General features: G+C 34.4%; 1 protein-coding gene across 1 annotated transcript in view; it reads left to right on the forward strand.

Annotated features, from left to right (window-relative positions):
• Positions 1-22,959, forward strand: part of BRIP1 (BRCA1 interacting helicase 1) — a 182,798-nt gene that overhangs the window by 32,335 nt on the left and 127,504 nt on the right. Inside the window, exons 6-7 of the mRNA XM_052658404.1 lie at positions 16,515-16,805; positions 22,484-22,705. Coding sequence (XP_052514364.1) covers positions 16,515-16,805; positions 22,484-22,705 — 513 coding nt within the window. The remainder of the gene's footprint in view (positions 1-16,514; positions 16,806-22,483; positions 22,706-22,959) is intronic.

A 22,959-nucleotide genomic window follows, 5' to 3' on the forward strand; every position in this document is an offset into this window, starting at 1 on the left:
TTTTGTCTTTATTTCCTTCATTTTGATCTTTTTTAGATTTATTTATTCTCTTTCTAACTTCTTAAGATTGAAGCTTAGATAATTGATTTTGAACCTTTTCCCCTTAAGACAACCGTTGAAAAGTATACATTTACCTCTGCTTTCTGTGCATCACACAGATTTTGATATTATATTACTTTTCCCCTCATTTTCCTATTGATTTCTTTTTTGACCCAAGATTTATTTACAGTAAGTAAACACTAAATAGTTTTTTCCCCAGATATTTTTCTCTTACTGATTTGTAATCTGTGTGATTAGAGAGCATATTTTGTATGATTCTAGTTCTTTTAAATTTAATAATCTGTTTGTGAAAGCTCTGAATTTTTAGAAAGAATATGTATTCATTTATAGACTACTCCTCTGCTATTTGGTGAGTTAGTCTATAAATGTCAGTTAGCTCAAGTTGTCTTGATTGTGTTGTTCATGTCTCCCGAGTCATATTTTTTTTTGATCTATTTATAAAGCAGAGAAGAGGAATAAAGGTTCTATAATGGTAGATTTGTTTCTGTCACATTTATCTATCTTGCTTCCTGGAATTTAAACTCTGATATTAGAAGTTGTATACACATTTAAGATTTTATCTTCTGGGTGTGTTAACATGTCTGTCATTAAGAAATGTCTTTGTTCTGAAATCTACTTTGCATAACTAATATAGTTGCTCTGACTTTCTTAGGATTAGTGTTTGAGTAGTGTATCTTTTTTCATCCTTTTACCTTATCTGTTTTTACATTTAATGTTTCTTATACATCATTGAATCTTCTGTTTTTATCCACTCTGATAAACCCTGGCTTTTAATTGGAGTGTTTACACCTTGTACATTTAATATAATAATCAATATGGTTGTTGTATATTTTCTATTTGTTTCTGTTGTTCTTTATTTCCTTTTATAATTTTTTTGGCCTTCTTTTGGATTAACTGGCTGTGATTTAGGATTCCATCTTTTCGCCACCATTTTCTTCTTACTATAACTCTGAGTTCATTTGTTTTGGAGTTTCTCTGAGATTTATAATTTGCATCTTAAATTTGTCACTGTACTTTCAAATGTACATTTTGAGAATGCCTGCATGCTCAGCTGTGTCCAGCTCTTCTGACCTCATGAATTATAACCTGCAGGCTCCTCTGTTCATGAGACTTTCTTGGCAAGAATATTATGGTTGGTTGCCATTTCCTCTTCCAGGGAATCTCCCTGACCCAGGGATCGAATGCACATCTCCTGCATCTCTGGATTGGCATACACTTAACAAACAGTGTATGAAAACCTATTCCCAGCCACACTCACCCTCTGTGATGGCCCACACTCAGTGGAGCGTGTGTCTCTCTGAATCTGAATAAATCTATTTGTTAGCTAAAAAAAAAAAGACACACCTTCTCTTACTATACTTTAATTTCCACTTTCTCCCACTATGCTTTTATTTCTACCTTCTCATATGTTGTTTTTGTTATATAATTTATTTCTGTATGTATTATGAACCATAGAGTATTTTATTATTATTTTTCCTTTAAATCATCAGTTATGTTTTTGATTATGAATTTTTTATTGAGACTTTATTCTTATACAGCAGTTTAAGGATCACTGCAGAATCGAAGGGAAGGTACAGATATGCCCTACCCAACTCAACCCATTAGCAACATCCCCCACCAGAATGGCGTGTTTCTTTTTTAAAAAAATTATTTATTTAATTAGCTGCATTGGCTCTTAGTTGTGGAATGCTGGGTCTTCACTGCAGCTTGCGGGCTTCTCTCTAGTTGGGGCATTCAGGCTCCAGATCATGCAGGCTCAGTCGTTGGGGTGTGCAAACTTTAGTTGCCCTGTAGCATGTAGGATCTTAGTTCCCTGACCAGGGATTGAACCCTTCTTTGGAAGGTGGATGATTAACCACTGAACCACCAGGTAAGTCCTTAGGATGGTACGTTTCTTACAGTTTATGAACCTACATTGACAGGTCATAATCGCACAGAGACTAGTTTACATTTCCACATGCTAGCTTTGGGTGCTGTACATTTAATGGGTTTGGAAAAATGTTTCATAGCGTGTGTCTGTGATATACAGCGTATTTTCACTGCCCTAATAACCCTCTATGTTGTGCCTATTCATACCTTCCCTCTCTTCCTGCAAACCCCTTTCAATCACTGATCTTTTTACTGTCTCCATAGTTTTGCCTTTTCCAGAATAGTAAATATATTTGGAATCATACAGTATGTAGCCCTTCAGATGAACTTCTTTCACTTAGTAATATTAAAGATTCCTCCTTGTCTTTTCGTGACTTGATAGCTTATTTCTTTTAGTTCTAAGTACTGTTGCATTGTTGGAATGTACCATTGTGTATTTATCTACTCATCTCCTGAAGGACATCTTGATTGTTTCCAAGTTCTGGCAGTTACAAATAAATCTCTCAACATTTGTGTTAATGGATATTTGTTTTTACCTCCTTTAGATAAATACTAAGGAGCATGACTGCTTGATCATAGCATAAGAGTAGGTTTAGTTTTGTAAGAGGCTGACAAGCCTTCTTTCAGAGTGGCTGTACCACTTTGCATTTCACCAACAATGAATGAATTACTTTTGTTCCACATCTTCATATCCTGGTCAGCATTTGATGCTGATCATTGTTCCTGATTATAGCCTTTCTCATAAGTGTGTGGTATTATCTCGTTGTTTTAATATGCATTAATCTAATGACATATGTTGTTGAACATCTTTTCATATGCTTATTTGATACCTTTTTGGCTTGTTCTTTGATTTTGTTCATCAGAATTTTGTAGTCTTATACGTATTTTATCAGATTTATACCCAATAATTTCATTTTTGGGGTACTAATATAATTGGTATTGTGTTTTTAATTCAAAATAATCCAGTTGTTCATTGTTGGTATATTAGAAAGCAGTAGACTTTTTTTTTTATTATTTACGCATGCACTGGGTCTTTGTTGCTATGCCTGGGTTTTCTCTAGTTGCAGCATGCAGGGGCTACTCTCTAGTTTTGGTGCATAGACTTCTCATTGTGGTGGCTTCTCTTGTGTGGAGCACAGGCTCTAGAGAGTGGGTTTCAGTAGTTGTAGCAAAGAGGCTCGGTAGTTGTGGCTCATGAGCTTGTAAGTGCTGACTCAGTTGTAGTGGCGCAGGGGATTAATTGTCCTGTGGTAGGTAGAATCTTCCCAGATAAGGGATTGAACCCATGTGGCCTACACTGACAGATGGAGTCTTAACCACTGGACCACCAGGGAAGTCCAGAAACTAATTGACTTTAATAAATTAAGTTTGTATCTTGGAGTCTTGCTATAATCACTTACTAGTTCCAAGAGGTTATTTGTTGATTCTTCCAAATTTTCTACATAGATACTCAGCAAACAGTTTTATATCTTCCCTCTCAATTTGTATACCATGTATTTATTTTTCTTGTCTTATAACATTAGCAGGGACATACAGTTGCAAAGGAATGGTGAGAGGGAATAGCATTGGCTTGTACCTGATCTTAGAAATCTTCAACTTTTTCATCATTAAATATAATGTTAGCTGTAAGTTTTTTGTAGGTAGTCTTTATTAAGTTGAGGAGGTGCCCCACTATTTGTAGTTTACTGAGAGTTTTTATCATGTATGTTTGGATTTTGTCAAATGCTTTTCTGCATCTAAGATTTCCCTATAGCTCAGATGGTGCCTGCAATGCAGGAGACCTGGGTTCAATGCCCAGATCAGGAAGATCCCCTGGAGAAGGAAATGGCAACCCACTCCAGTATTCTTCCCTGGAGAATTCCATAGATAGAGGAGCCTGGTGGGCTACAGTCTATGGGATCACAAGGAGTTGGACATGACTAAGTGAATATGTAGCATTTTTTTTTTAGCCTACCAGTGTGTGATGGGTTACACTGATTGATTTTCAAATGTTGAACCAACCTACATAGCTGGGGTAAATCATACTTGGTCATGGTTTATAATTCTTTTTACATATTGTTGGATTCAGTTTGATAATATTATCTTGATATTGTTTAATGAGGATTTTTGCATTCATGTTCATGAGAGATATTGGTGTGTAGCTTTCTTTTAATGTCTTTGCCTGACTTTGGTATTTGGGCAAATACTGGCCTAATAGAATGAGTTGGCAGCTTTCTTTCTGCATCTATACTCTGAAGGAGATTGTAGAGAATTGGTAGAATTTCTTCCTTAAATATTTGGTAGAATTCACAGGTGAGTCTGTCTAGGTGGTGCTTTCTTTTTGGAAGATTATTAATTATTGATTTAATTCTTTAGTATATCGAGGCCTATTCATATTGTTCATTTCTTCTTGTATCAGATTTGTGACAAATTGTATCTTTCAAGGAACTGATCTATTTCATTAGGTTATCAAGCTTGTGCACATAAAGCTCTTCATCATAGTTTTTTTTATTATCCTTAGTGTCCATGGGCTCTGTAGTGATGTCCCTCTTTCATTTCTGATACTAATAGTTTTTAAAAATATTTATTTGGTCATGCTAGGTCTTAGTTGTGGCATGCAGGATCTTCAATCTTCTTTGCAGCCTGTGAGTGCTGTAGTTGTGGCTTGAGGGCTTTTTTACTTGTAGCATGCAGATTCTTAGTTGTGACATGTGGGATCTAGTTCCCTTACCAAGGATCAAACCCAGGACTCCTGCAATGGGAGCTTGGAGTCTTAGCCAGTGGACCACCAGGGAAGTCCTAATATAGTAATTTTTGTCTTCTCTCTTTTTTCCTTAGTATTCGGGCTAAAGACATTGATTTCATTGTTTTTTTTTTTTATTTTTATTTTTCAGAGAAGCAGGTTTTGGTTTCAGTGATTTTTCTCCTTTGGTTTTCTTGTTTCAGTTACATTGATTTCTGCTCTATTATTATTTTCTTCTGCTTAATTTGGATTTAGTTTGTTCTTCTAGTTTCCTAAGGTAGAAACTTAGGTTACTGACTTTAGATCTTTCTTCTTTTCTATATATGCTTTCAATTTCCCTCACAGCACTACTTTGACTGCCTACCATGTATTTTCATAGGGTATGTTTTTATTTTCATTTAGCTGAAACTATTTTTAAATTTCTCTTGACTTTTTTTCTTTGATCCATGTGTTACATAGTTGTATGTTCTTTCAGTTCAGTTCAGTTCAGTCGCTCAGTCATGTCCGACTCTTTGCGACCCCATGAATCGCAGCATGCCAGGCCTCCCTGTCCATCACCAACTCCCAGAGTTCACTCAGACTCACGTCCATTGAGTCCGTGATGCCATCCAGCCGTCTCATCCTCCGTTGTCCCCTTCTCCTCCTGCCCCCAATCCCTCCCAGCATCAGAGTCTTTTCCAATGAGTCAACTCTTTGCATGAGGTGCCCAAAGTACTGGAGTTTCAGCTTTAGCATCATTCCTTCCAAAGAACATTCAGGGCTGATCTCCTTTAGAATGGACTGGTTGGATCTCCTTGCAGTCCAAGGGACTCTCAAGAGTCTTCTCCAACACCACAGTTCAAAAGCATCAATTCTTTGGCACTCAGCTTTCTTCACAGTCCAACTCTCACATCCATACATGACCACTGGAAAAAACCATAGCCTTGACTAGATGGACCTTTGTTGGCAAAGTAATGTCTCTGCTTTTCAACATGCTGTCTAGGTTGGTCATAACTTTCCTTCCAAGGAGTAAGCGTCTTTTTTTAATTTCATGGATGCAGTCACCATCTGCAGTGATTTTGGAGCCCAAAAAAAGTCTGACACTGTTTCCACTGTTTCCCCATCTCTTTCCCATGAAGTGATGGGACCAGATGCCATGATCTTCGTTTTCTGAATGTTGAGCTTTAAGCCAACTTTTTCACTCTCCTCTTTCACTTTCGTCAAGAGGCTTTTTAGTTCCTCTTCAATTTGTGCCGTAAGGGTGGTGTCATCTGCATATCTGAGGTTATTGATATTACTCCCGGCAATCTTGATTCCAGCTTGTGCTTCTTCCAGCCCAGCATTTCTCATGATGTACTCTGCATATAAGTTAAATAAGCAGGATGACAATATACAGCCTTGACATACTCCTTTTCCTATTTGGAACCTATCTGTTGTTCCATGTCCAGCTCTAATTGTTGCTTCCTGACCTGCATATAGGTTTCTCAAGAGGCAGGTCAGGTGGTCTGGTATTCCCATCTGTTTCAGAATTTTCCACAGTTTATTGTGATCCACACAGTCAAAGGCTTTGGCAAATGATAAGATACTGGCTTTAGTAATACCCCAATTGATTAGGCTCTGGTTAACTAGTTTCCCCTGAGGGCAGGCTTTGTTAAGAAAACCAGAGTGCTCTGCTATATTTCAAAATGATTCCCTTCCCCCTCCCATTACTAGGAGCACAAGGGTGTTTTTCTCCCCTGTGTGTTGAGGGAACCTGATCTGGCTCCTAGACATAACTCTCACAATATTTGGGAGCCCTGCATGACTAAGTGCCCCTAAATTTTTAACTAAGAGAGTCATGCATATTGAGTCTGTCGCAGTTCATCATTTACAGTTCAGGCTTTGTTAGCCCAGCACTTGTTCCTGCACTGGTTTTCACTGGTATTGCTGCTCCGTCAAGCTGTTACTTCCTGTATTCACCTGTCTCCTAATCTTAAAGGCAATGGTTTGTCCTCCCCTCTCTTACAAATCCAGGAAAAGTTATTGATTTTCCAGTTTTGTTGCCTTTTACATGTCAGGATGGAGTGGTGACCTCCAAGCTATTTGTATCAAAAATGGAAACCAGAAGTCTACCTCCATTTTTTAAATAAATTTACAAATCAGGAAAATTATTTTTTTCTTCCTCCTCTTATTTCCTTTTTCTAGTTCCCTTCATCCCTTTATGTAGATTCAGGTTTCTGTATTGTATAATTTTTCTTTTCGCTTAAAAGGCTTCGTTTAACATTTGTAGTGCATTCCTGCTGGTAACAGATTTTTCTGTTCATTAAAAAAAAATGTGATACAGTGTACATAATAAAATTTGCCATTTTAACCATTTTTTGTGTTCAGTTCAGTGGCATTAAGTCTATTCACATTGTTGTGAATTCTTCTGTCTTGCCAACTGAAACTCTGTACTTAACTAAACAATTACTCCTGTTCTCCCTTGCCTCAGCCCCTTGATAACTACCATTCTCCTTTCTGTCTGTGAATTTAACTACTCTGGAACCTCATGTAAGTGGAATTGTACAATGTATGTCCTTTTGTATCTGAGTTATTTCATGTCTTCAGAGTTCATCCATGTTATAGCATGTGTCAGAATTCCCTTTTATGCTTAAGTAATAGTCTGTTCAGTGCTTGTATACCACGTTTTGTTTATCCATTCATACTTAAGTGGTCATTTGAGTTGTTTTCCTCTTTGGCTATTGTGTAATGCTGGTGTACAAATATCTTTGTGTTCATCTCTGCTTTCACATCTTATGGATATATACCCAGAGCTGGGATTACTGGATCAAATGGTAATTCTGTTTAATTTTTTGAGGAATTTCCATCCTATTTTCCACAGCGACTACACTATTTTATATTCCTACCAGCAATGTAGGAAGGTTCTGTTTTTTTTTTTTTTCCCCTGGCTGTTTCTTGAGGTGTGTGGGATCTTATATCCCTGACCAGGGATTGAACCGGTGGTGCCTGCAGTGGAACACGGAGCCCTGATCATTGGACCACCAGGGAATTCTCAGGAAGGTTCCAGTTTCTTCACATCCTTGCCAAGCACTTGTAATTTTCTATTCTGTATTATGTTTTCTTTTTAAATTATAACCATCCTAATGGATGTGAAATGGTATGTCTTTGTGGTTTTGGTGTGCATTTCCTAATGATTAGTGATGTCAAGCATCTTTTCATGTGCTTATTGTCCATTTACAAGTCTTCTTTCCTCATTAAGTAAGTATTTATTTGTTTGGTTGCGCTGGGTCTTCCTTGCTGTGAGCAGGCTTTCTCTAGTTGCAGCGAGTGGGGCCACTCCCTGTTGCAGTGCCCTGGCTTCTCGTTGGGCTGGTTTCTCTCCTTGCAGAGCACAGGATCTAGGGAATGTGGGTTTGCAGCACAAAGGCTCAGTGGCTGCGGCTCATGGGCTCATCAGTTGTGGTGCACAGGCTGATTAGTTGCTCTGTGGCAACTAGTGCTGCTTTAGAGGCTTATGTACTGGTAAATTTGTCTACTAATTTTTAACAGTGGTGAAAGGAGCAAAAATCTCTTTCATTTATAGCATTTTGGTCAGTATGTAGAAGATGACATCACAGGATGGCTTTATTTTCTCATTTTAAAAGATTAATTGAAAAAAGGTTGAAAAATGCCAAAATACTGTACGATAAAGGAGAAAATAAAAATGTCAGACAATCCCAAAGGTAAAATAAAAGTAAAATATACAACTGCAAGTATCATAAGGGTTCAGTTGGATTAATTTTCACTAACTAAATAATATATCATTTTACCGCCGTTTCTGTATTCCTAGGTTTTTTTTGATTCATGGCTTGATTGTTTAGATTTCATAATCATGTAGTTTTATTCAAGGAAAGTACATAAGTTAGTTCCTGCTATGGCATAGTTTGTCTCCCTACTGCTAATGTTAAGAATCGACTACTTGGTTAAAGTGGTGACTACCAGGTCTCCAATATAAAGGCATATTTTTCTTTTGTGATGCTTGGAGTCTATGTGAGTATCTTGTTTCCCAACAACATTTACCCAGTGATTTTAGCACCCATTTATATACCTTGTAGGAATCAGCTATTACATGGCAGTTGTAAAATAGTGATTTTTGAAGATTTTATCATTCTATTTACAATTTTTAGCTAGCATTTTTCTCTAAGGAAGAACTTTCCTTTTTCTCCCCCATTTCCTTTCTTTGATTCTTTTTTCCTTTTTTTTTTGTTGTTGTTGTATCAATAAATACCCCAGGTATTTCTCATGAAGTTGGTCAGTGTGACTACTCTCTATACTTTGAGACTCACTGCTGTAGTCACATGTGTATAAACTGCCTACTGTTCCAGGAGGACTGTTGCTCTGTACAGGTTGGTCATCTTTATATTTATTCTTAAACTGAGAAGTCTTAGAAATATGATTGTTCTAGAATAAATTTAGATTAAAAATTATACCACTTCGGGGTGTTCTTGGTTATAAACTCAGAAACTGAGGCAGCTGTGTTAAGGAATTCCCATTTACAGTAGGCAAGAAAGTAAACAGTAAGTGGAGAGTAGGGTAACAGACACTTACGGTATCAAAAAACAACCGTGAAAAGGATCTGTCTTAATGTGCTAGCCCACTGCAGTTTAACATATTGCTTACAACCTTCACAATAGAATTTGAGTGACTTCAGTTACACATTCCAGGAGACTGGCAGTCTGTTACAATCAGAATCTGAACTTTAGAGCAGGCTAATTTACAGCGATGGGATGAAGAAAGTTGTGGATTTGTATTACACACTCTCACCTGACACTGTATCTGATCCCTTACCTGCTGATTGACATCTTGAATGAGCTCTTTGAAGCAAGTTCCAGCTTAATTAAAACGTTTGCTTGGTTAGCAGTGATCTGTGAAAGCCTGTGATAAATATTGAATCAGGTTCACCTGCTGGTTGCTGAGAGTAGATAAACAGCTGCCTTGTGCAGTTTAATCATGAAACTGTGGCAGTAGAGTACTACTGTTTGAATTTTTAAAAAAGAATAGTTGAAACGGTATAGTTATGTCACTTTTGCTATCTTAACTAGAGTGTGTGCCTACGTGAGATTTTGCACAACAGGCATTCAGTACCTCTTTGGATGGCGTGGACAACAGCAAATGGTTGATAAAGATTAACAGTAAACCTTCTTTCATATGCCTCAAAATATAATTCAGTATTCATTAACTTGTTTTTACCACTAGTTCTTCATGTGCATGATGTTTGGAAATAAAAAAGGGCAGTATTTTGCTTTTATTTTTGTCAAGTTAAATGGTAGATTAAAAATGACCTTGTTAATTAAAACTTTAAGATTTAAAGTTATGAATTCTAACTTTTCACAAATTTATCATGAATTTTGTAGCCACTTGAAGAACTTCAGACTTTATTTTTTCATCTGTAAAATGGAGTTAGAAATAAACATTAGTGAACTAAATGTTATAGAATTTTGTTAATATTGCATAACTAACAAACCTTAAAAGAGAAATTAATTTACAAGCAGTAGAGGAATCTTTATAAAATTATCTTCTTTAGATTATCAACTTGTTTATTCATTTGCAGAATTAATGTGACTAAGTAAGTTCATTGTAAATAAAATGCTATTTCTATTTTATTTTCTTTGTAAAATCAGACATAAATTCTGGAATAAAGTCCTCACCCAAATAAGTTGCAGTCTTCTGTGAGCACGTAATGATAAGTTATGGACTTACTTTCTAAAAATGCATACAAAATTGTGTTTGTAGTTTCCGGGTGATCCCAAACTCTCTTCTCTGTAACAATAGTGAAGTCGCTCAGTCTTTGCGACCCTGTGGACTGTAGCCTACTAGGCTCCTCCATCCATGGGATTCTCCAGGCAAGAATACTGGAGTGGGTTGCCATTTCCTTCTCCAAGGGGTCTTCCTGACCCAGGGATCAAACCCGGGTCTCCTGCACTGGAGGCAGACGCTTTTAGGAGTCTATTTCCTAATCAGTTAAGTTGAAAATTTTGGTCACGAGAGATTAAGATGATATTTGTTCTGTTAGGTATTAAGCTGCTGAGGAGCAACCAGTGTATTTGCTGTTTTAGGTTTCATTTGAAGCACTTTTTAGCATTTTCCAGTGTTAGGTACTACGTTCCTTAGCTCCAAGGATTATCTACTGTAGTGGGGATTCCTAATTTTTTACCTAACGTTTTTATAGTTGTATTCCTATCGTCAGTTTTTTTGGAAGTGTATGGGGAAAATAAAATTTTATTTAAGTCACACTTAACCTGCTCAACACTTTTTTTGATCTTTATCTATGTTGATACACAGAACTCTGGTTCGTTTTTTTTTTTTAATTATTTACAGTATTCCATTGATAGACTCCACAATTTATTTACTCATTCTTTTGCTGACACATTTAGCTTCTTTTTCTCACTATTACAACAGTGCTACACAGACTATCCCTATTGTATCTCTCTGAATCTGCAAGTCTGTCGCTAGCAGGTATGACTAGCAGGCTCATGCTGGGCCCAAGCATCTGTATATATTTGATATCACTATATCACAACTCTTGTTCTTCAAAGTGATTGTGTCACTTTATACTTGGATCAGCAGTGTTTAAGAGTTGCTGTATATCTTTTCTGACACCCAGTCTGGTGGATGTAAATGAAATACAATTAGGGTTTAATTGCATTTTCCTAATTAGTTTCCCTGGTGTCTCAGACAGTAAAGCGTCTGCCTACAATGCAGGAGACCCAGGTTCAATCCCTGGGTGGGGAAGATCTTCTAGAGAAGGAAATGGCAACCCACTCCAGTATTCTTGCCTGGAAAATCCCATGGATGGAGGCACCTGGTAGACTACAGTTCACGGGGTTGCAAAGAGTTGGACACGACTGAGCGACTTCACTTTCTTTCTTTCTATAATGAAGTTGAACAGAAGGTTGCATGTCTTTTCAGATGTTTGTTGGGTTTTCTGCTTTTCTCTCCTGTGATTTTTTTTGTTCTTGGATTCTTATTTTTATATTGGATTTTTAAAAAACTGGTTTGTTGAAATTCTTTATGTATTATGAAGACTGATCCTCAGTTGGTTATGTACAGCATATGTATCTTCTCAAGATTGTTTTCAGTCTATTGTGCTTTTGGTGTATTGTTTAAGAAATGCTTACCTATGTTGAGGTCCTAAAGATCTTTTTCTGTATATAGGGACAGAGATTTTATGACCCATACAACCTAGAATATTTCCTCTCTGGTCCTTTGTAGAAAAAGTGTGACGCTTGCTCTAAACAGTCTCTCAACTGAAGAATTTTTCGCCCTTGTGGAACGTTATCTCCATCTTGTTAGAAAATATTTGATTTAAATGTCAACTGATAATAAGTTAAAATGACTTTTATGAAGTAAATTTTATAGCTTATACTTAAGAATATTTTGTAGTTGCATTCAGAAAATAATGCACTTAGAGTACTAAGTGAAACTGGTACTGATAATCTCCTATAACACACCCTGTAGAACAATTAAAAAGTGAAGATCTCTTTGTCGGTGGAATGAAATAATCTTTGTCATTGTATTCTATTTGGCCTAATAATGTCGGGAATTCTAATGTTTCTTGAATGAATGAATGGATGGATGGATAGATGAATGAATGAGATAGTCCATGTAGAGTGCTTAGCACAGGGACAACCTTAATAAATGATAGTTATTAAATGAATGTATCAGGATATGTGTTTGCCACTCGCAACTAAAGTGGCCCAAATATTAACATAACAAGATGATTTTTCTTTTTGTTCTTGAAAAATAAAAAAAATTGTCCTGTGCTTTTTCTTAAAAGCTAAACTTTTTATTTTGAAGTAACTTTTTGATATGTGAAGAAGTAAAATTTGGGCATCAATTAAACATCTACAGATAAATAAAATGTGGTACATGGGAACAGTATTTGGTTTAGGGACATTAGTCACAATCCATCAATTAAATTAAGTTACAGTTATATGCAAAATACCATGCTCAATGAATGAGTATATGAAGTAACATAAGACATCGTTTTTGTCCTCAGGAATTTGCAGTGTGGTTGAAAGACAATGCATGCACATATGGAAAAGTATGTTACTGTTTCATGGACCTAGTTTTATATTTATTTCATGCAGATAAGCTTCTTTCTGGTCTTTTCCCCCTCTCTACTTCTTTATGTGCTAATTTTTCACATTAGCATATCGTTTTATGCTTACTTTTAGAATTCATTTCATAGACTCTGTTTAGATACTCCCCTGATTTATGAATTCACAAAATAACTTTTCTGACATTTCTAACTACTCCTTTATTATTATCCTTTTTTAGGCATATTTAGTCACCATGCTAATTTTTATTTTTCCAAGTAAATATAGTAATTTTAACATAGTACTTTTCATTGTTGTTCAGGGGAAAGGTTGGCGAGAGCTATGAAACTTTAGAGGTTGACATAGTTATCTTAATCTACTTATACTTTTGATTATAACCTTGTGAAAGGAATAGTGGCAAGGACTCAGAAGTTGCCCTTTCAAGATCAAATATTATATTCATTCTTTATCCTTTCAAAAACTATTAATGCATATCTATATAGTCGGACAAGAGAGGGAATAAATAGAAATTGTTGGACACAAAGATAATTTTCTAAAATCCCTGGTTGCTCCTAAGAACAGTTTTTGGCTATTGTAGATTTGAAATGTATTTTTAAACAGTTGACTCCTACATGTGGAACTAATACAACTGTCACATCCACATCTCTTATGATAGTAGATTTTTTGGGGGCTGTTATTTGGGTTAAGTTTTCTTGCCTTTTGTTGAAGAAAAGGAACTCTAGACAGTTTCTAGCTATGGGAAAAGAAGTCATCTCTTAAAGAGATTAGTTCTACCATGTGATATTGCTACTTACAGTTCTTAGAGATTTCAGGTTTGGGGAACCTATGTGTTTTACCTTTCTTGATGTTTAGATATTCTTTCTTGATGAGAAAGAATACTTTTTAATTTATTCTCCAGTTTCCTGAAACAATCTATATAAATTTAAAGAGCAAAAGCAAAAGAAAAATATCCTTGTGGGAGGAAAACTTGATCGTTCGTCAGCAGGAGAATTACTTGGTGAAAAATACTTAATTTTGTTCACCAGTTGTTTTAAGATCCATAGGTCAAAGAGTTTCAGAGAGAGGCCAGAAAATATTAGCCTAATTTTGAACTAGAGGATTTTATGAGTTCTTATCATTGTTGTTTTCAGGATTCTTTCTCTGTTTTCATACAAAATTGAAAGTTGCTGATTTTGGTACAAATAATTCTCTTTTGTTCCTAAATAATTGTTTTTTTTTTTAAGCCTCTGTTCTATTATTGCATTCAGTGTTTTCCATCTTCAACTATGATTATACCAAATCCTTTAAATAGGAACTTCAGTAGGAGATCACTTCTGAAGAAGTAATTCCTCTTTAATACTGCAAATAAATAATCAACTTTCTTAGTTTCTGTCTTCTACTCAACTTGCCCAGCCACTCACTGGAAACCATCATCTTGAGGAGTTACCCTTGATTTCATAAATGGTATAATTCAGAACACTTGAAGATTTAACAAACATAAAACATTTTTAATATAAAAATTAGTTCTGTTTTATAATTTTCTTCAATTATGGAGTGAAAAACACATTTAAGGTACATAAATAAAGCTACTCTAGTGAGAACTTTCTAAAACAAGTCCTGTATCTTTTGCGTTTGTTAGTTATATTGTTAGTATAGCATTTTAAGATAAGCAGATCCCTTTAAAAAATATTAGTGCAAATACTGCTTTTAAAATTAAAAACATCTGAATGCAAAGCAGAAAGTTATAAGACTGTATAACAGCATCCTTTTTTATTGGAAAAATATGAAAGATATATGTAGGAGGATCTGCTAGTTATATGTTGTGGTTGACTTATTTTGTATTTTTCTATAACGTTGGATTTTTTGTTTAGAAAAATAGCAGAATGAAAATAAAAGGAGTAGATCCTAAAGCTTTAAGTGGAATTCATGTTGAAAAGTATCATATCAAAAAGTATGTTTTCCAAGCCATGAGAAAAAGACTACTTTATTGAATTACTTTTAGGCTTGTATATATCCATAGAGAATATTGTAGTGCATTGGGCCTAGCATTCTAATATTCACAATGAATTTAACTGTATCATAGGGAAGAGATAGAATTGAGTGAAAAGATTGAAAATATGAAAATAAACTAATTCTGCTACCAAGAGTTACCTTAATTCTTTTACTAAGTTAATTAATTTGATCATTGAAAAGGACAAAAAGGAATTCAGTCAGAAATACCATGATATAATTTGCATTCCATTTTCTGTGTGACCAGAAATTGTTAGATATTGCAACATATGTAACATAAACCACATGTCAGCTGTTTCCTGCCTCACTGTTGACAAGAGCCCCATTCATAACTCTTCTTTTATCCTTTCAGTGAATAAGTAATTATTCAATATAGAAGGCAGGATATTTGGAACTGGCTATTTAATGTGGCAGCACTCTGTAATGAAATCTGCTGTTACTGGCAACCTGAGAGGGGAATGTAACAATTCCAGCATGGCTGTAACTTTATCGGCTTTGACTGACTGTTTATTTGGCACATCAGTGAACCTTTTATCCCAGTGAGTGACAGCTCCAGAAGGGTCACATTTACATCCATTCTATCATGTATTGTAATATTTAATGGCGGACAAGGTTGAGCGAGACTGAGAGTAATTCGAACTTGCTTTTCCACTGAGTTGAGGCTAAAAGACAGCTTGATCCCCAGTATTGTGGTGTAACATGCTATGACTTAGCATTTGTTTATGAAGGCTAATCTTACTGATTATAATTTAAAAAAAAACCAGTTAAATGGAGTGTTTGTTCTACTAAACTTAAACTCTCTAGTACAAGTTCTCTTAAGCTACTGTGCTATTTAGTATTTTTCCCTATCAGTGACCATTCCTATAAACTAACCATTTCTTAATCTTTCTCTTAAAGAAGGCTGCATTCTGTCTCATTTGTATAGTAACTGAGGTTGAGAAGAGAGTAGTTATTAAGAACCAGTGTGTTCTAATATATAGCATTAAGCTTTTTTTTTTTTTTTTAATTTTTGAGTTTGGAAATAAGAGAAAAGCCAGGTAAATATTATAATATACTTCTGATATTCCATATGGTATATTTAAGGAGCCATTTATGTAACTTTTAATTATGAAACTGAATTCAGTAAAATTGTCTAGGAAAAGCTATCTTGAATGATAATTGTACTGATGGATTTATATTTGATGACCGGTAATTGAATTTCAGATATACTTGTTCCACACAAGCAGTCTGTCTTCATTATTAAATATTAATAATTTGCATTCATTTTCATACGTTTGCTAGAGAATAGTTTTCTCGTATTGTTTTTGAGTGATGATTTAAATTCAGCTTGATGTTTCTATTCTTTATAAGTTATGTTTAAAATGCTTTTTAAAATACTGGTTTATTAAAGGATGTTTGAATGGATTGTGCTGTAAAGAAAAATAGCACTCTTAAATCTAAATTTAAACTGTAATATCACAATTCACTTGAAGCCTAAGCAAAAATGATAATTGTCTTTCATTTTGTCTTAGTTTTATAATTTATGAAAGAGGAAAATTAAAATGTACTTAAAACATTTGAAATTTGAGAGTTGGAGTAGTATGTTAGAAAACAATGCAAATATGGAAACATTTATAACTCAAGAGTGAAAGAGAACCAATTTGAAATTGAATTTGCAGTTTTTTCTTTAAAGGCAAATTTTGTATGATGTGACATTATGGAATTTCCCTTTATTTGGCAACTGTGATTCACTACTTATAGTTTTGATTCCATGAAAAGTTTGATAAAAATTTTATGGTAGTCCAGACATTAGTTATCTTTTCTTTCCTTTGTTACAGCCCCCTGGTCACTGTTCTAGGTGCTGTTGTTCTACTAAACAAGGAAACAGTGAAGATTCTTCAAATACCACTAAGAAGGATCATGGGGGGAAGTCCAAGATACCCAAAATATATTTTGGGACACGCACACACAAGCAGATTGCTCAGATTACTAGAGAGCTCCAGAGAACAGCGTACTCAGGGGTCCCAATGACTATTCTTTCCAGCAGGGATCATTCTTGTGTCCATCCGGAAGTAATAGGTAACTTCAACAGAAATGAAAGGTGCATGGAACTGCTGGATGGAAAAAATGTGAGTAAAGTTCATTTATTTTAGGCAAAAAATTAGGCTGAAAGATAAAAATTACTCCATTTTTAATGTGTTCATTTTATATGTACATTTACAGTGATAACTTAAGTCAGATTGATTGCTAGTGTTGATATTTAAAAAAAAATAATTTTACCATAAGGAAATCTTTTATTCAAGTTTAAAATTATGAGTTTTTGTGCTAAAATGTGGGGATATTTATTTAATTCCTTGAAAATTAATTTCCATGTCTAAATTTCTTCTTTTAAAAATAGTCAAACATAGAGGTCAAATGAGGAGAAAAAAACATTTAAATGATTTAGCCTAACTAGATCTAATTGATATATTTTACATATTTAAAAATTTCAGAATAAGGTAATGTGCATATGACCTCTCTGGGCAAATTTTAAAATGTTGTTTAATTGAGAAATGTAATGACTGTACTGTCTCATAATTCTGATTAGTATAAACTTCTTTTAAAAATTACAGTAAGTTATTAAAGATATGTTATTTATGGCTTTGAAATTTTCTGGGGAAATTTAGAATAATATGAATTTTGGCTAGGTGGAAATAAATAAATCTCACTAAAGTCGTGATTTTTTGATAATATTTCGCCAGTATTAGTTTATTTGTCTGTGTACAAGTTAGATAACTAGTTTACTCTAAAATTGAAGTTACAAGTCTGGAATTATACCCAGAAATTATAGTTGAACCATAAATTGATAGTATATGAAATGACCAATGATATTTTAACGTAATTTGAAAGTTCTGTCTTTCTGAATTTTGTCAAACAAACATAGTTGGTTCTACACAAAAGTCTAAGAGCTATAGCCTCTTAGACTCTAGTTTCATTTAACTGTATATCATCCCCTAATGTATAATGTGAATACATTATTTTGTATTATGTTTTTCTTTTTCAGTGCTTCCTATTATTATATGAGATTTATTCAACCTTTATTGGAATTATTCAAAAGAAGCCTCAATAGATATGCAAATCCAATAGATAATATGAAATATAAGTACTATGAGGCTTCAGTGGAAAAACTTAAGTGACTTTTTTAGAATCAAGAAGAGAATACAGAATAACTGAATGAAAACCATTGTTAAAATTGTATGATCATATTTGTTTCCATATATATTCTTTCTAGCTGAGGAATTGTGCAATCTTTTCACTGTATATTTTAAAAGTTCTCTTCAAAGAGAGATAAAAATATTAAAAAGCTGAATGTTAAAAAAATAATAAAATAGAGAAAAGGCTCTTCATGATAAAAACCCATAAATTTTATACTTAAGTAGATGTCTTTCCGTATGTGGCTAACCGATCTGCTAAATTCTTCAAATGCTTGAAATTTGTTTTTAGTCTGTGCAGGAAGATTTGCTAGCATTGTCTTTTTCTTTTTTTTTTTTTTTGCTTCTTGCTATTGAGAAACATCATGTGATTATGCATTGAAAGCAAATATTTTATGTAGTCTTTTAGAATCTTGCAGTGTTGGTTATGTCTTTTGATTGATCTTTAGTTTCCTAAGTTTGAATCTTGTAAAAATAAAAATCAAATAGACTTGAATATTCAGAACATTTCATTAGCCTTCAGGTTCTGTTTTAAAGTAGACAAATATTTTATTTTTGAATATTAACAATATAAATAATTGAAGATATCTGCATTTGTCTTGACTTAATTCTGCCTCAGAATGGCTAGCTCATAAGGCATACATGAACATTCTCTTTCTTGTTCCCAAGCCATAAGGGTGATTTGGTATTGTAATGAGGCCCAATTACAAAGTCACTAAAGGTGTCTATGTTTACTGTGGCTGAATTACCAAAGAGAAATGATAAATAGATAACTGACAGTTTAAGTGAAAAAGAGTTTAGAGTGTGATAACACTTCAATTGACAGACTCCCCTCTGGGTTATATTACACTGCTAAAATGGATGAGCTTTTCTGGTTTTGCTATCAGCCTGCACAGCAGTGTCATTCTAAGTGCCCTTAAAGTGTAAACTTTCTGATTTTTTGGCTTGATCCAAAGGCACATGTGTTTTTGTTCACTGTTTCTTTTATATTCCTATACTGGAAAAGCAATGCACTTATCTGCTAAAAGTAAAATTTTGTTTCAATTAAGAAAAAATCATCTTAACTAGCCCTAGAAATCATTCTAAAAAATTATTTTAGGTATAGAAGAATATCTGTTTTTGGTTAAGATGAGATTTAACAGTCCATAACCATAGACTTGAAGGCAACTTAGTGATCACTTTGTTATCAGTACAAATAAAAACTTTCAGAATAGTATGAAAGGTACTTGGAATGAAGAAATGGTAAATGTCATTATTAAGCTCAATCTGATATCAAAGTCAGTATGAACGATACTAGACATATTTCCATATTTCCATATTTGGGTCTCTAGAGCCAAAATCATAGAATTTTAGAGCTAGAAAGAACTTTAGAAATAGCAGTCAGTGGTCGGAGAACTCTTAAAAGGCTTCTAGTTCAGCTACTCTTGATGCCTAGTCACATGAGAAAGATGGGCCCTGAAGTTTGCCCAGTGACAGACAACTAATCAGCAAGTTTTCACTTAACCGTTACAGTTTTCACTGCATTAGAAACAAAAACAGATGGTGGCATATGGTATAGGGAAGTTGACATGGCATGAAGGATTAAAAAGAATAATAGACATTAGATAAAGTAAGTGAAAATAATACAAAATTGAAGCAAGTGAACACGGTTAGGTGAGCCCTTTCTAATTCTAACACCTTGGAGGAACAATAAGTAGTATGACTGAATTCCCAGTCCTCAGCTGATCATGCCTTGTCCTTGAATTTGAAGACATCTTTTGTAGGTTATGACCTTTTTTATGAGTTACTCCATTTCTAGCAGTGTCTAGATATTTTGTATATGTAATAAAATGTATGAATATTTTAAAAACAGATTTTTGTTTTTGATGGTTTGTAGATAGAGATACACACACACGCACATACATCTCCCCAGTGGTTAAGAATAACAAACTGGGAAAGATAAATATTAGATTTCAAAATCACATTAATTTTTTTAATAGATATATAAAATTAATGAAAATTAAAATGGCCCATTATTTCACCACTTTGTTCAGTTCAGTCGCTCAGTCGTGTCCGACTCTTTGCGACTCCATGAATTGCAGCACACCAGGCCTCCGTGTCCATCACCAGCTCCCAGAGTTCACTCAGACTCACGTCCATTGAGTCAGTGATGCCATCCAGCCATCTCATCCTCTGTCGTCCCCTTCTCCTCCTGCCCCCAGTCCCTCCCAGCATCAGAGTCTTTTCCAATGAGTCACCTCTTCGCATTAGGTGGCCAAAGTACTGGAGTTTCAGCTGTAGCATCATTCCTTCCAAAGAAATCCCAGGGCTGATCTCCTTCAGAATGGACTGGTTGGATCTCCTTGCAGTCCAAGGGACTCTCAAGAGTCTTCTCCAACACCACAGTTCAAAAGCATCAATTCTTCGGCACTCAGCCTTCTTCACAGTCCAACTCTCACATCCATACATGACCACAGGAAAAACCATAGCCTTGACTACACTACCTAGTACCAGATGACAATTGAAAAAGAAAACTAACATACATGGTTAGAGACTCAAAATTATGGAAAGGTGTTAAATGAAAGGAGAAGATCTGTCTTCCTAGTTCTTTCCATCCCTTTAAGAGACCTACTGTAAAGTTTTATGTATATTCTTCTAAAACATTTATAATATGTATTTTGTATAATGTATGTGTATAGATTATTTTTAAAGCTTAAAAATCAGCACAAAGACAAATCAGCCTCATTTTTTAAGGACCATACTTTGGTTCAATTCCTGGGTTGGGAAGATCCTCTGAAGGGAGAGCATGGCAACGCACTCCAGTATTCTTGCTTGGAGAATCCCCATGGACAGAGGAGCCTGGTGGCTACCGTCTATGAAGTTGCAAAGTTGGACACAACTGAGTGACTAAGCATAGAACATACCATTTATATGAATTTGCCAGAATTTATTTAACATATCCTCTGTTGGTAGATTTTTAGTTTATTTCCAATTTGGTGGGAGCTATTAAACAGTGCACTATATATATAATCACATTAATGGTGAAATTTTATTTGGTAGTTAAATTTCCTGTGTATTTCTAATAGAAATAGAAGTTTATACTTATAATTTTATACACCTTTTAATAGGATGTGATGCCTTTGCCAGGACTGCGTTTTATCAAACATCTTATTTTTTGATTAGTGTATATATGTTAATAAAATTTTTTTACTTCCAGTAATAGAATGGCAAAGGACATTAGTAGATAGTACCTGAAAGAAGATTCTATTTTTGCCTTTAAAATAGGCAAAAATAAGATAATGTTGATAAAGGTGTGGAAAAAGGGTAATATAAAATGTTCATAAACATTTTCTGGAGGATAATTTGATGATACGGTTTTCAAGAAACTGAAAAATATACTCTCTGATCTCATAATGCCATTTCAAAAAATGTATGATAAGAAAATATTTAGAAATGGGCATAAAATTGCTTATTGCAGCATTATTTATAAAGCAAAAATTGAAACCAATCTAAATGTCCAGTGGTAAACTGGGTCATCAGATGTGGCACACTAATCCAATATATGTTAGCAACAATGAAAAAAGCTTAGTGGTATGAAAAGATATATTTGATAAGATTTTCAATAAAATAGGCTATGAGAAAAAAGGCAGGACCAGTTTTGTAAAAAATAGTGACTGGATTGTTAGTAATCCTCAGTGCATGCACCTGGGGAAAATTTGATTTGTTCTCATTTTAATATTGGGTCACATTACAGAGATATATTGATAAATAGAGAAGACATCTGAAATGAGATACATCAAAATATTGATAGTACATTTTTGATAAAGTGGGATTTTAGATAATTTATAGATTTTTGGTACATTTGTATTTTCCAATTTTATATGATGAATACTTTTGTCCCCTGGGACATTTCTTCTTCCCTCTTTCCCACTTTCCATTCTTTTTTCCTTCTTTTGTTTTTATTAATATTTGTATTTGATTAAGTAGTACTGTCTCATGGCTCAAACTGAAAAGATACAGAAATGTCTATAGAGAAAAATCTCTCTCAGTCCTATCCCAAGTCACTTGGCTCTCATCTTTGAAAGCAACTAGTGATACTATTGCTCTTATATATCCTTCCAGAAATATTTTTGCCTAATATAACTTTAATCATAACAAAGTCACAACAAATATACTTAAAAAAATATGTTTCTCCATATACACTACCATATGTAAAATAGAGAGCCAATGGAAATTCGCTGTGTGACTCAGGGAACTCAAACTGGGGCTCTGTAACAACCTAGAGGGGTGGGAAAGTGGGGGAGGTAGGAGGGAGGTTCAGGAGGGAGGGGGCATATGTATACCTATGGCTGATAACATGTTGATGTATGGCAGAAACCAACACAATATTGTAAAGCAGTTATCCTTCAATTAAAGATAAATTAATTTAATAAAAATGTTTCTCAAGTTAATCTGGTGTGTCTAGAGCTGTACTGATCTGGAGCTCTGAGTTAACTAATGTAGTTCTTTAAAAAGGTTATATTATAGACCTGGTGTACTCTGTCTCCTCTGTTAAATCTTTATATTGTGGCTTTAATGATGTTTTAAAGATTCTGAGATAAACTTGTTTTAGTTCAACTGTACATATTTGTTTTCAGGGAAAATCCTGCTATTTTTATCATGGTGTTCATAAAATTAGTGACCAACACACATTACAGACTTTCCAAGGGATGCACAAGGCCTGGGATATAGAAGAACTTGTCAGACTGGGGAGAAAACTAAAGGCATGTCCATATTACACAGCACGAGAACTAATGCAAAATGCTGACATAATATTTTGTCCCTACAACTACCTTCTAGATGCACAGATAAGGGAAACTGTGAGTAGATATGTAAAAATTAAAAGAATTTTTTTCCTATTTATTGGGATATAAGTGATGGATGTAAAAACTTTTAGATGTTTTAATGCCTTTTGCTTTATACTTAATTTATGAAAAATGTATAAACAGATTAGAATGTTCAAAGTGTATTCTAGGAGATATTAAAAAATGAATTTTAGACATTGTCAATTTAATTATCAAAGTAATAAGTACTTTTAAGGACCTAGTACTGAAGTGGAATTATAAAAGAATTT

Source organism: Budorcas taxicolor, chromosome 19 (assembly GCF_023091745.1).
Source record: "Budorcas taxicolor isolate Tak-1 chromosome 19, Takin1.1, whole genome shotgun sequence".
NCBI lineage: Eukaryota > Metazoa > Chordata > Mammalia > Artiodactyla > Bovidae > Budorcas > Budorcas taxicolor.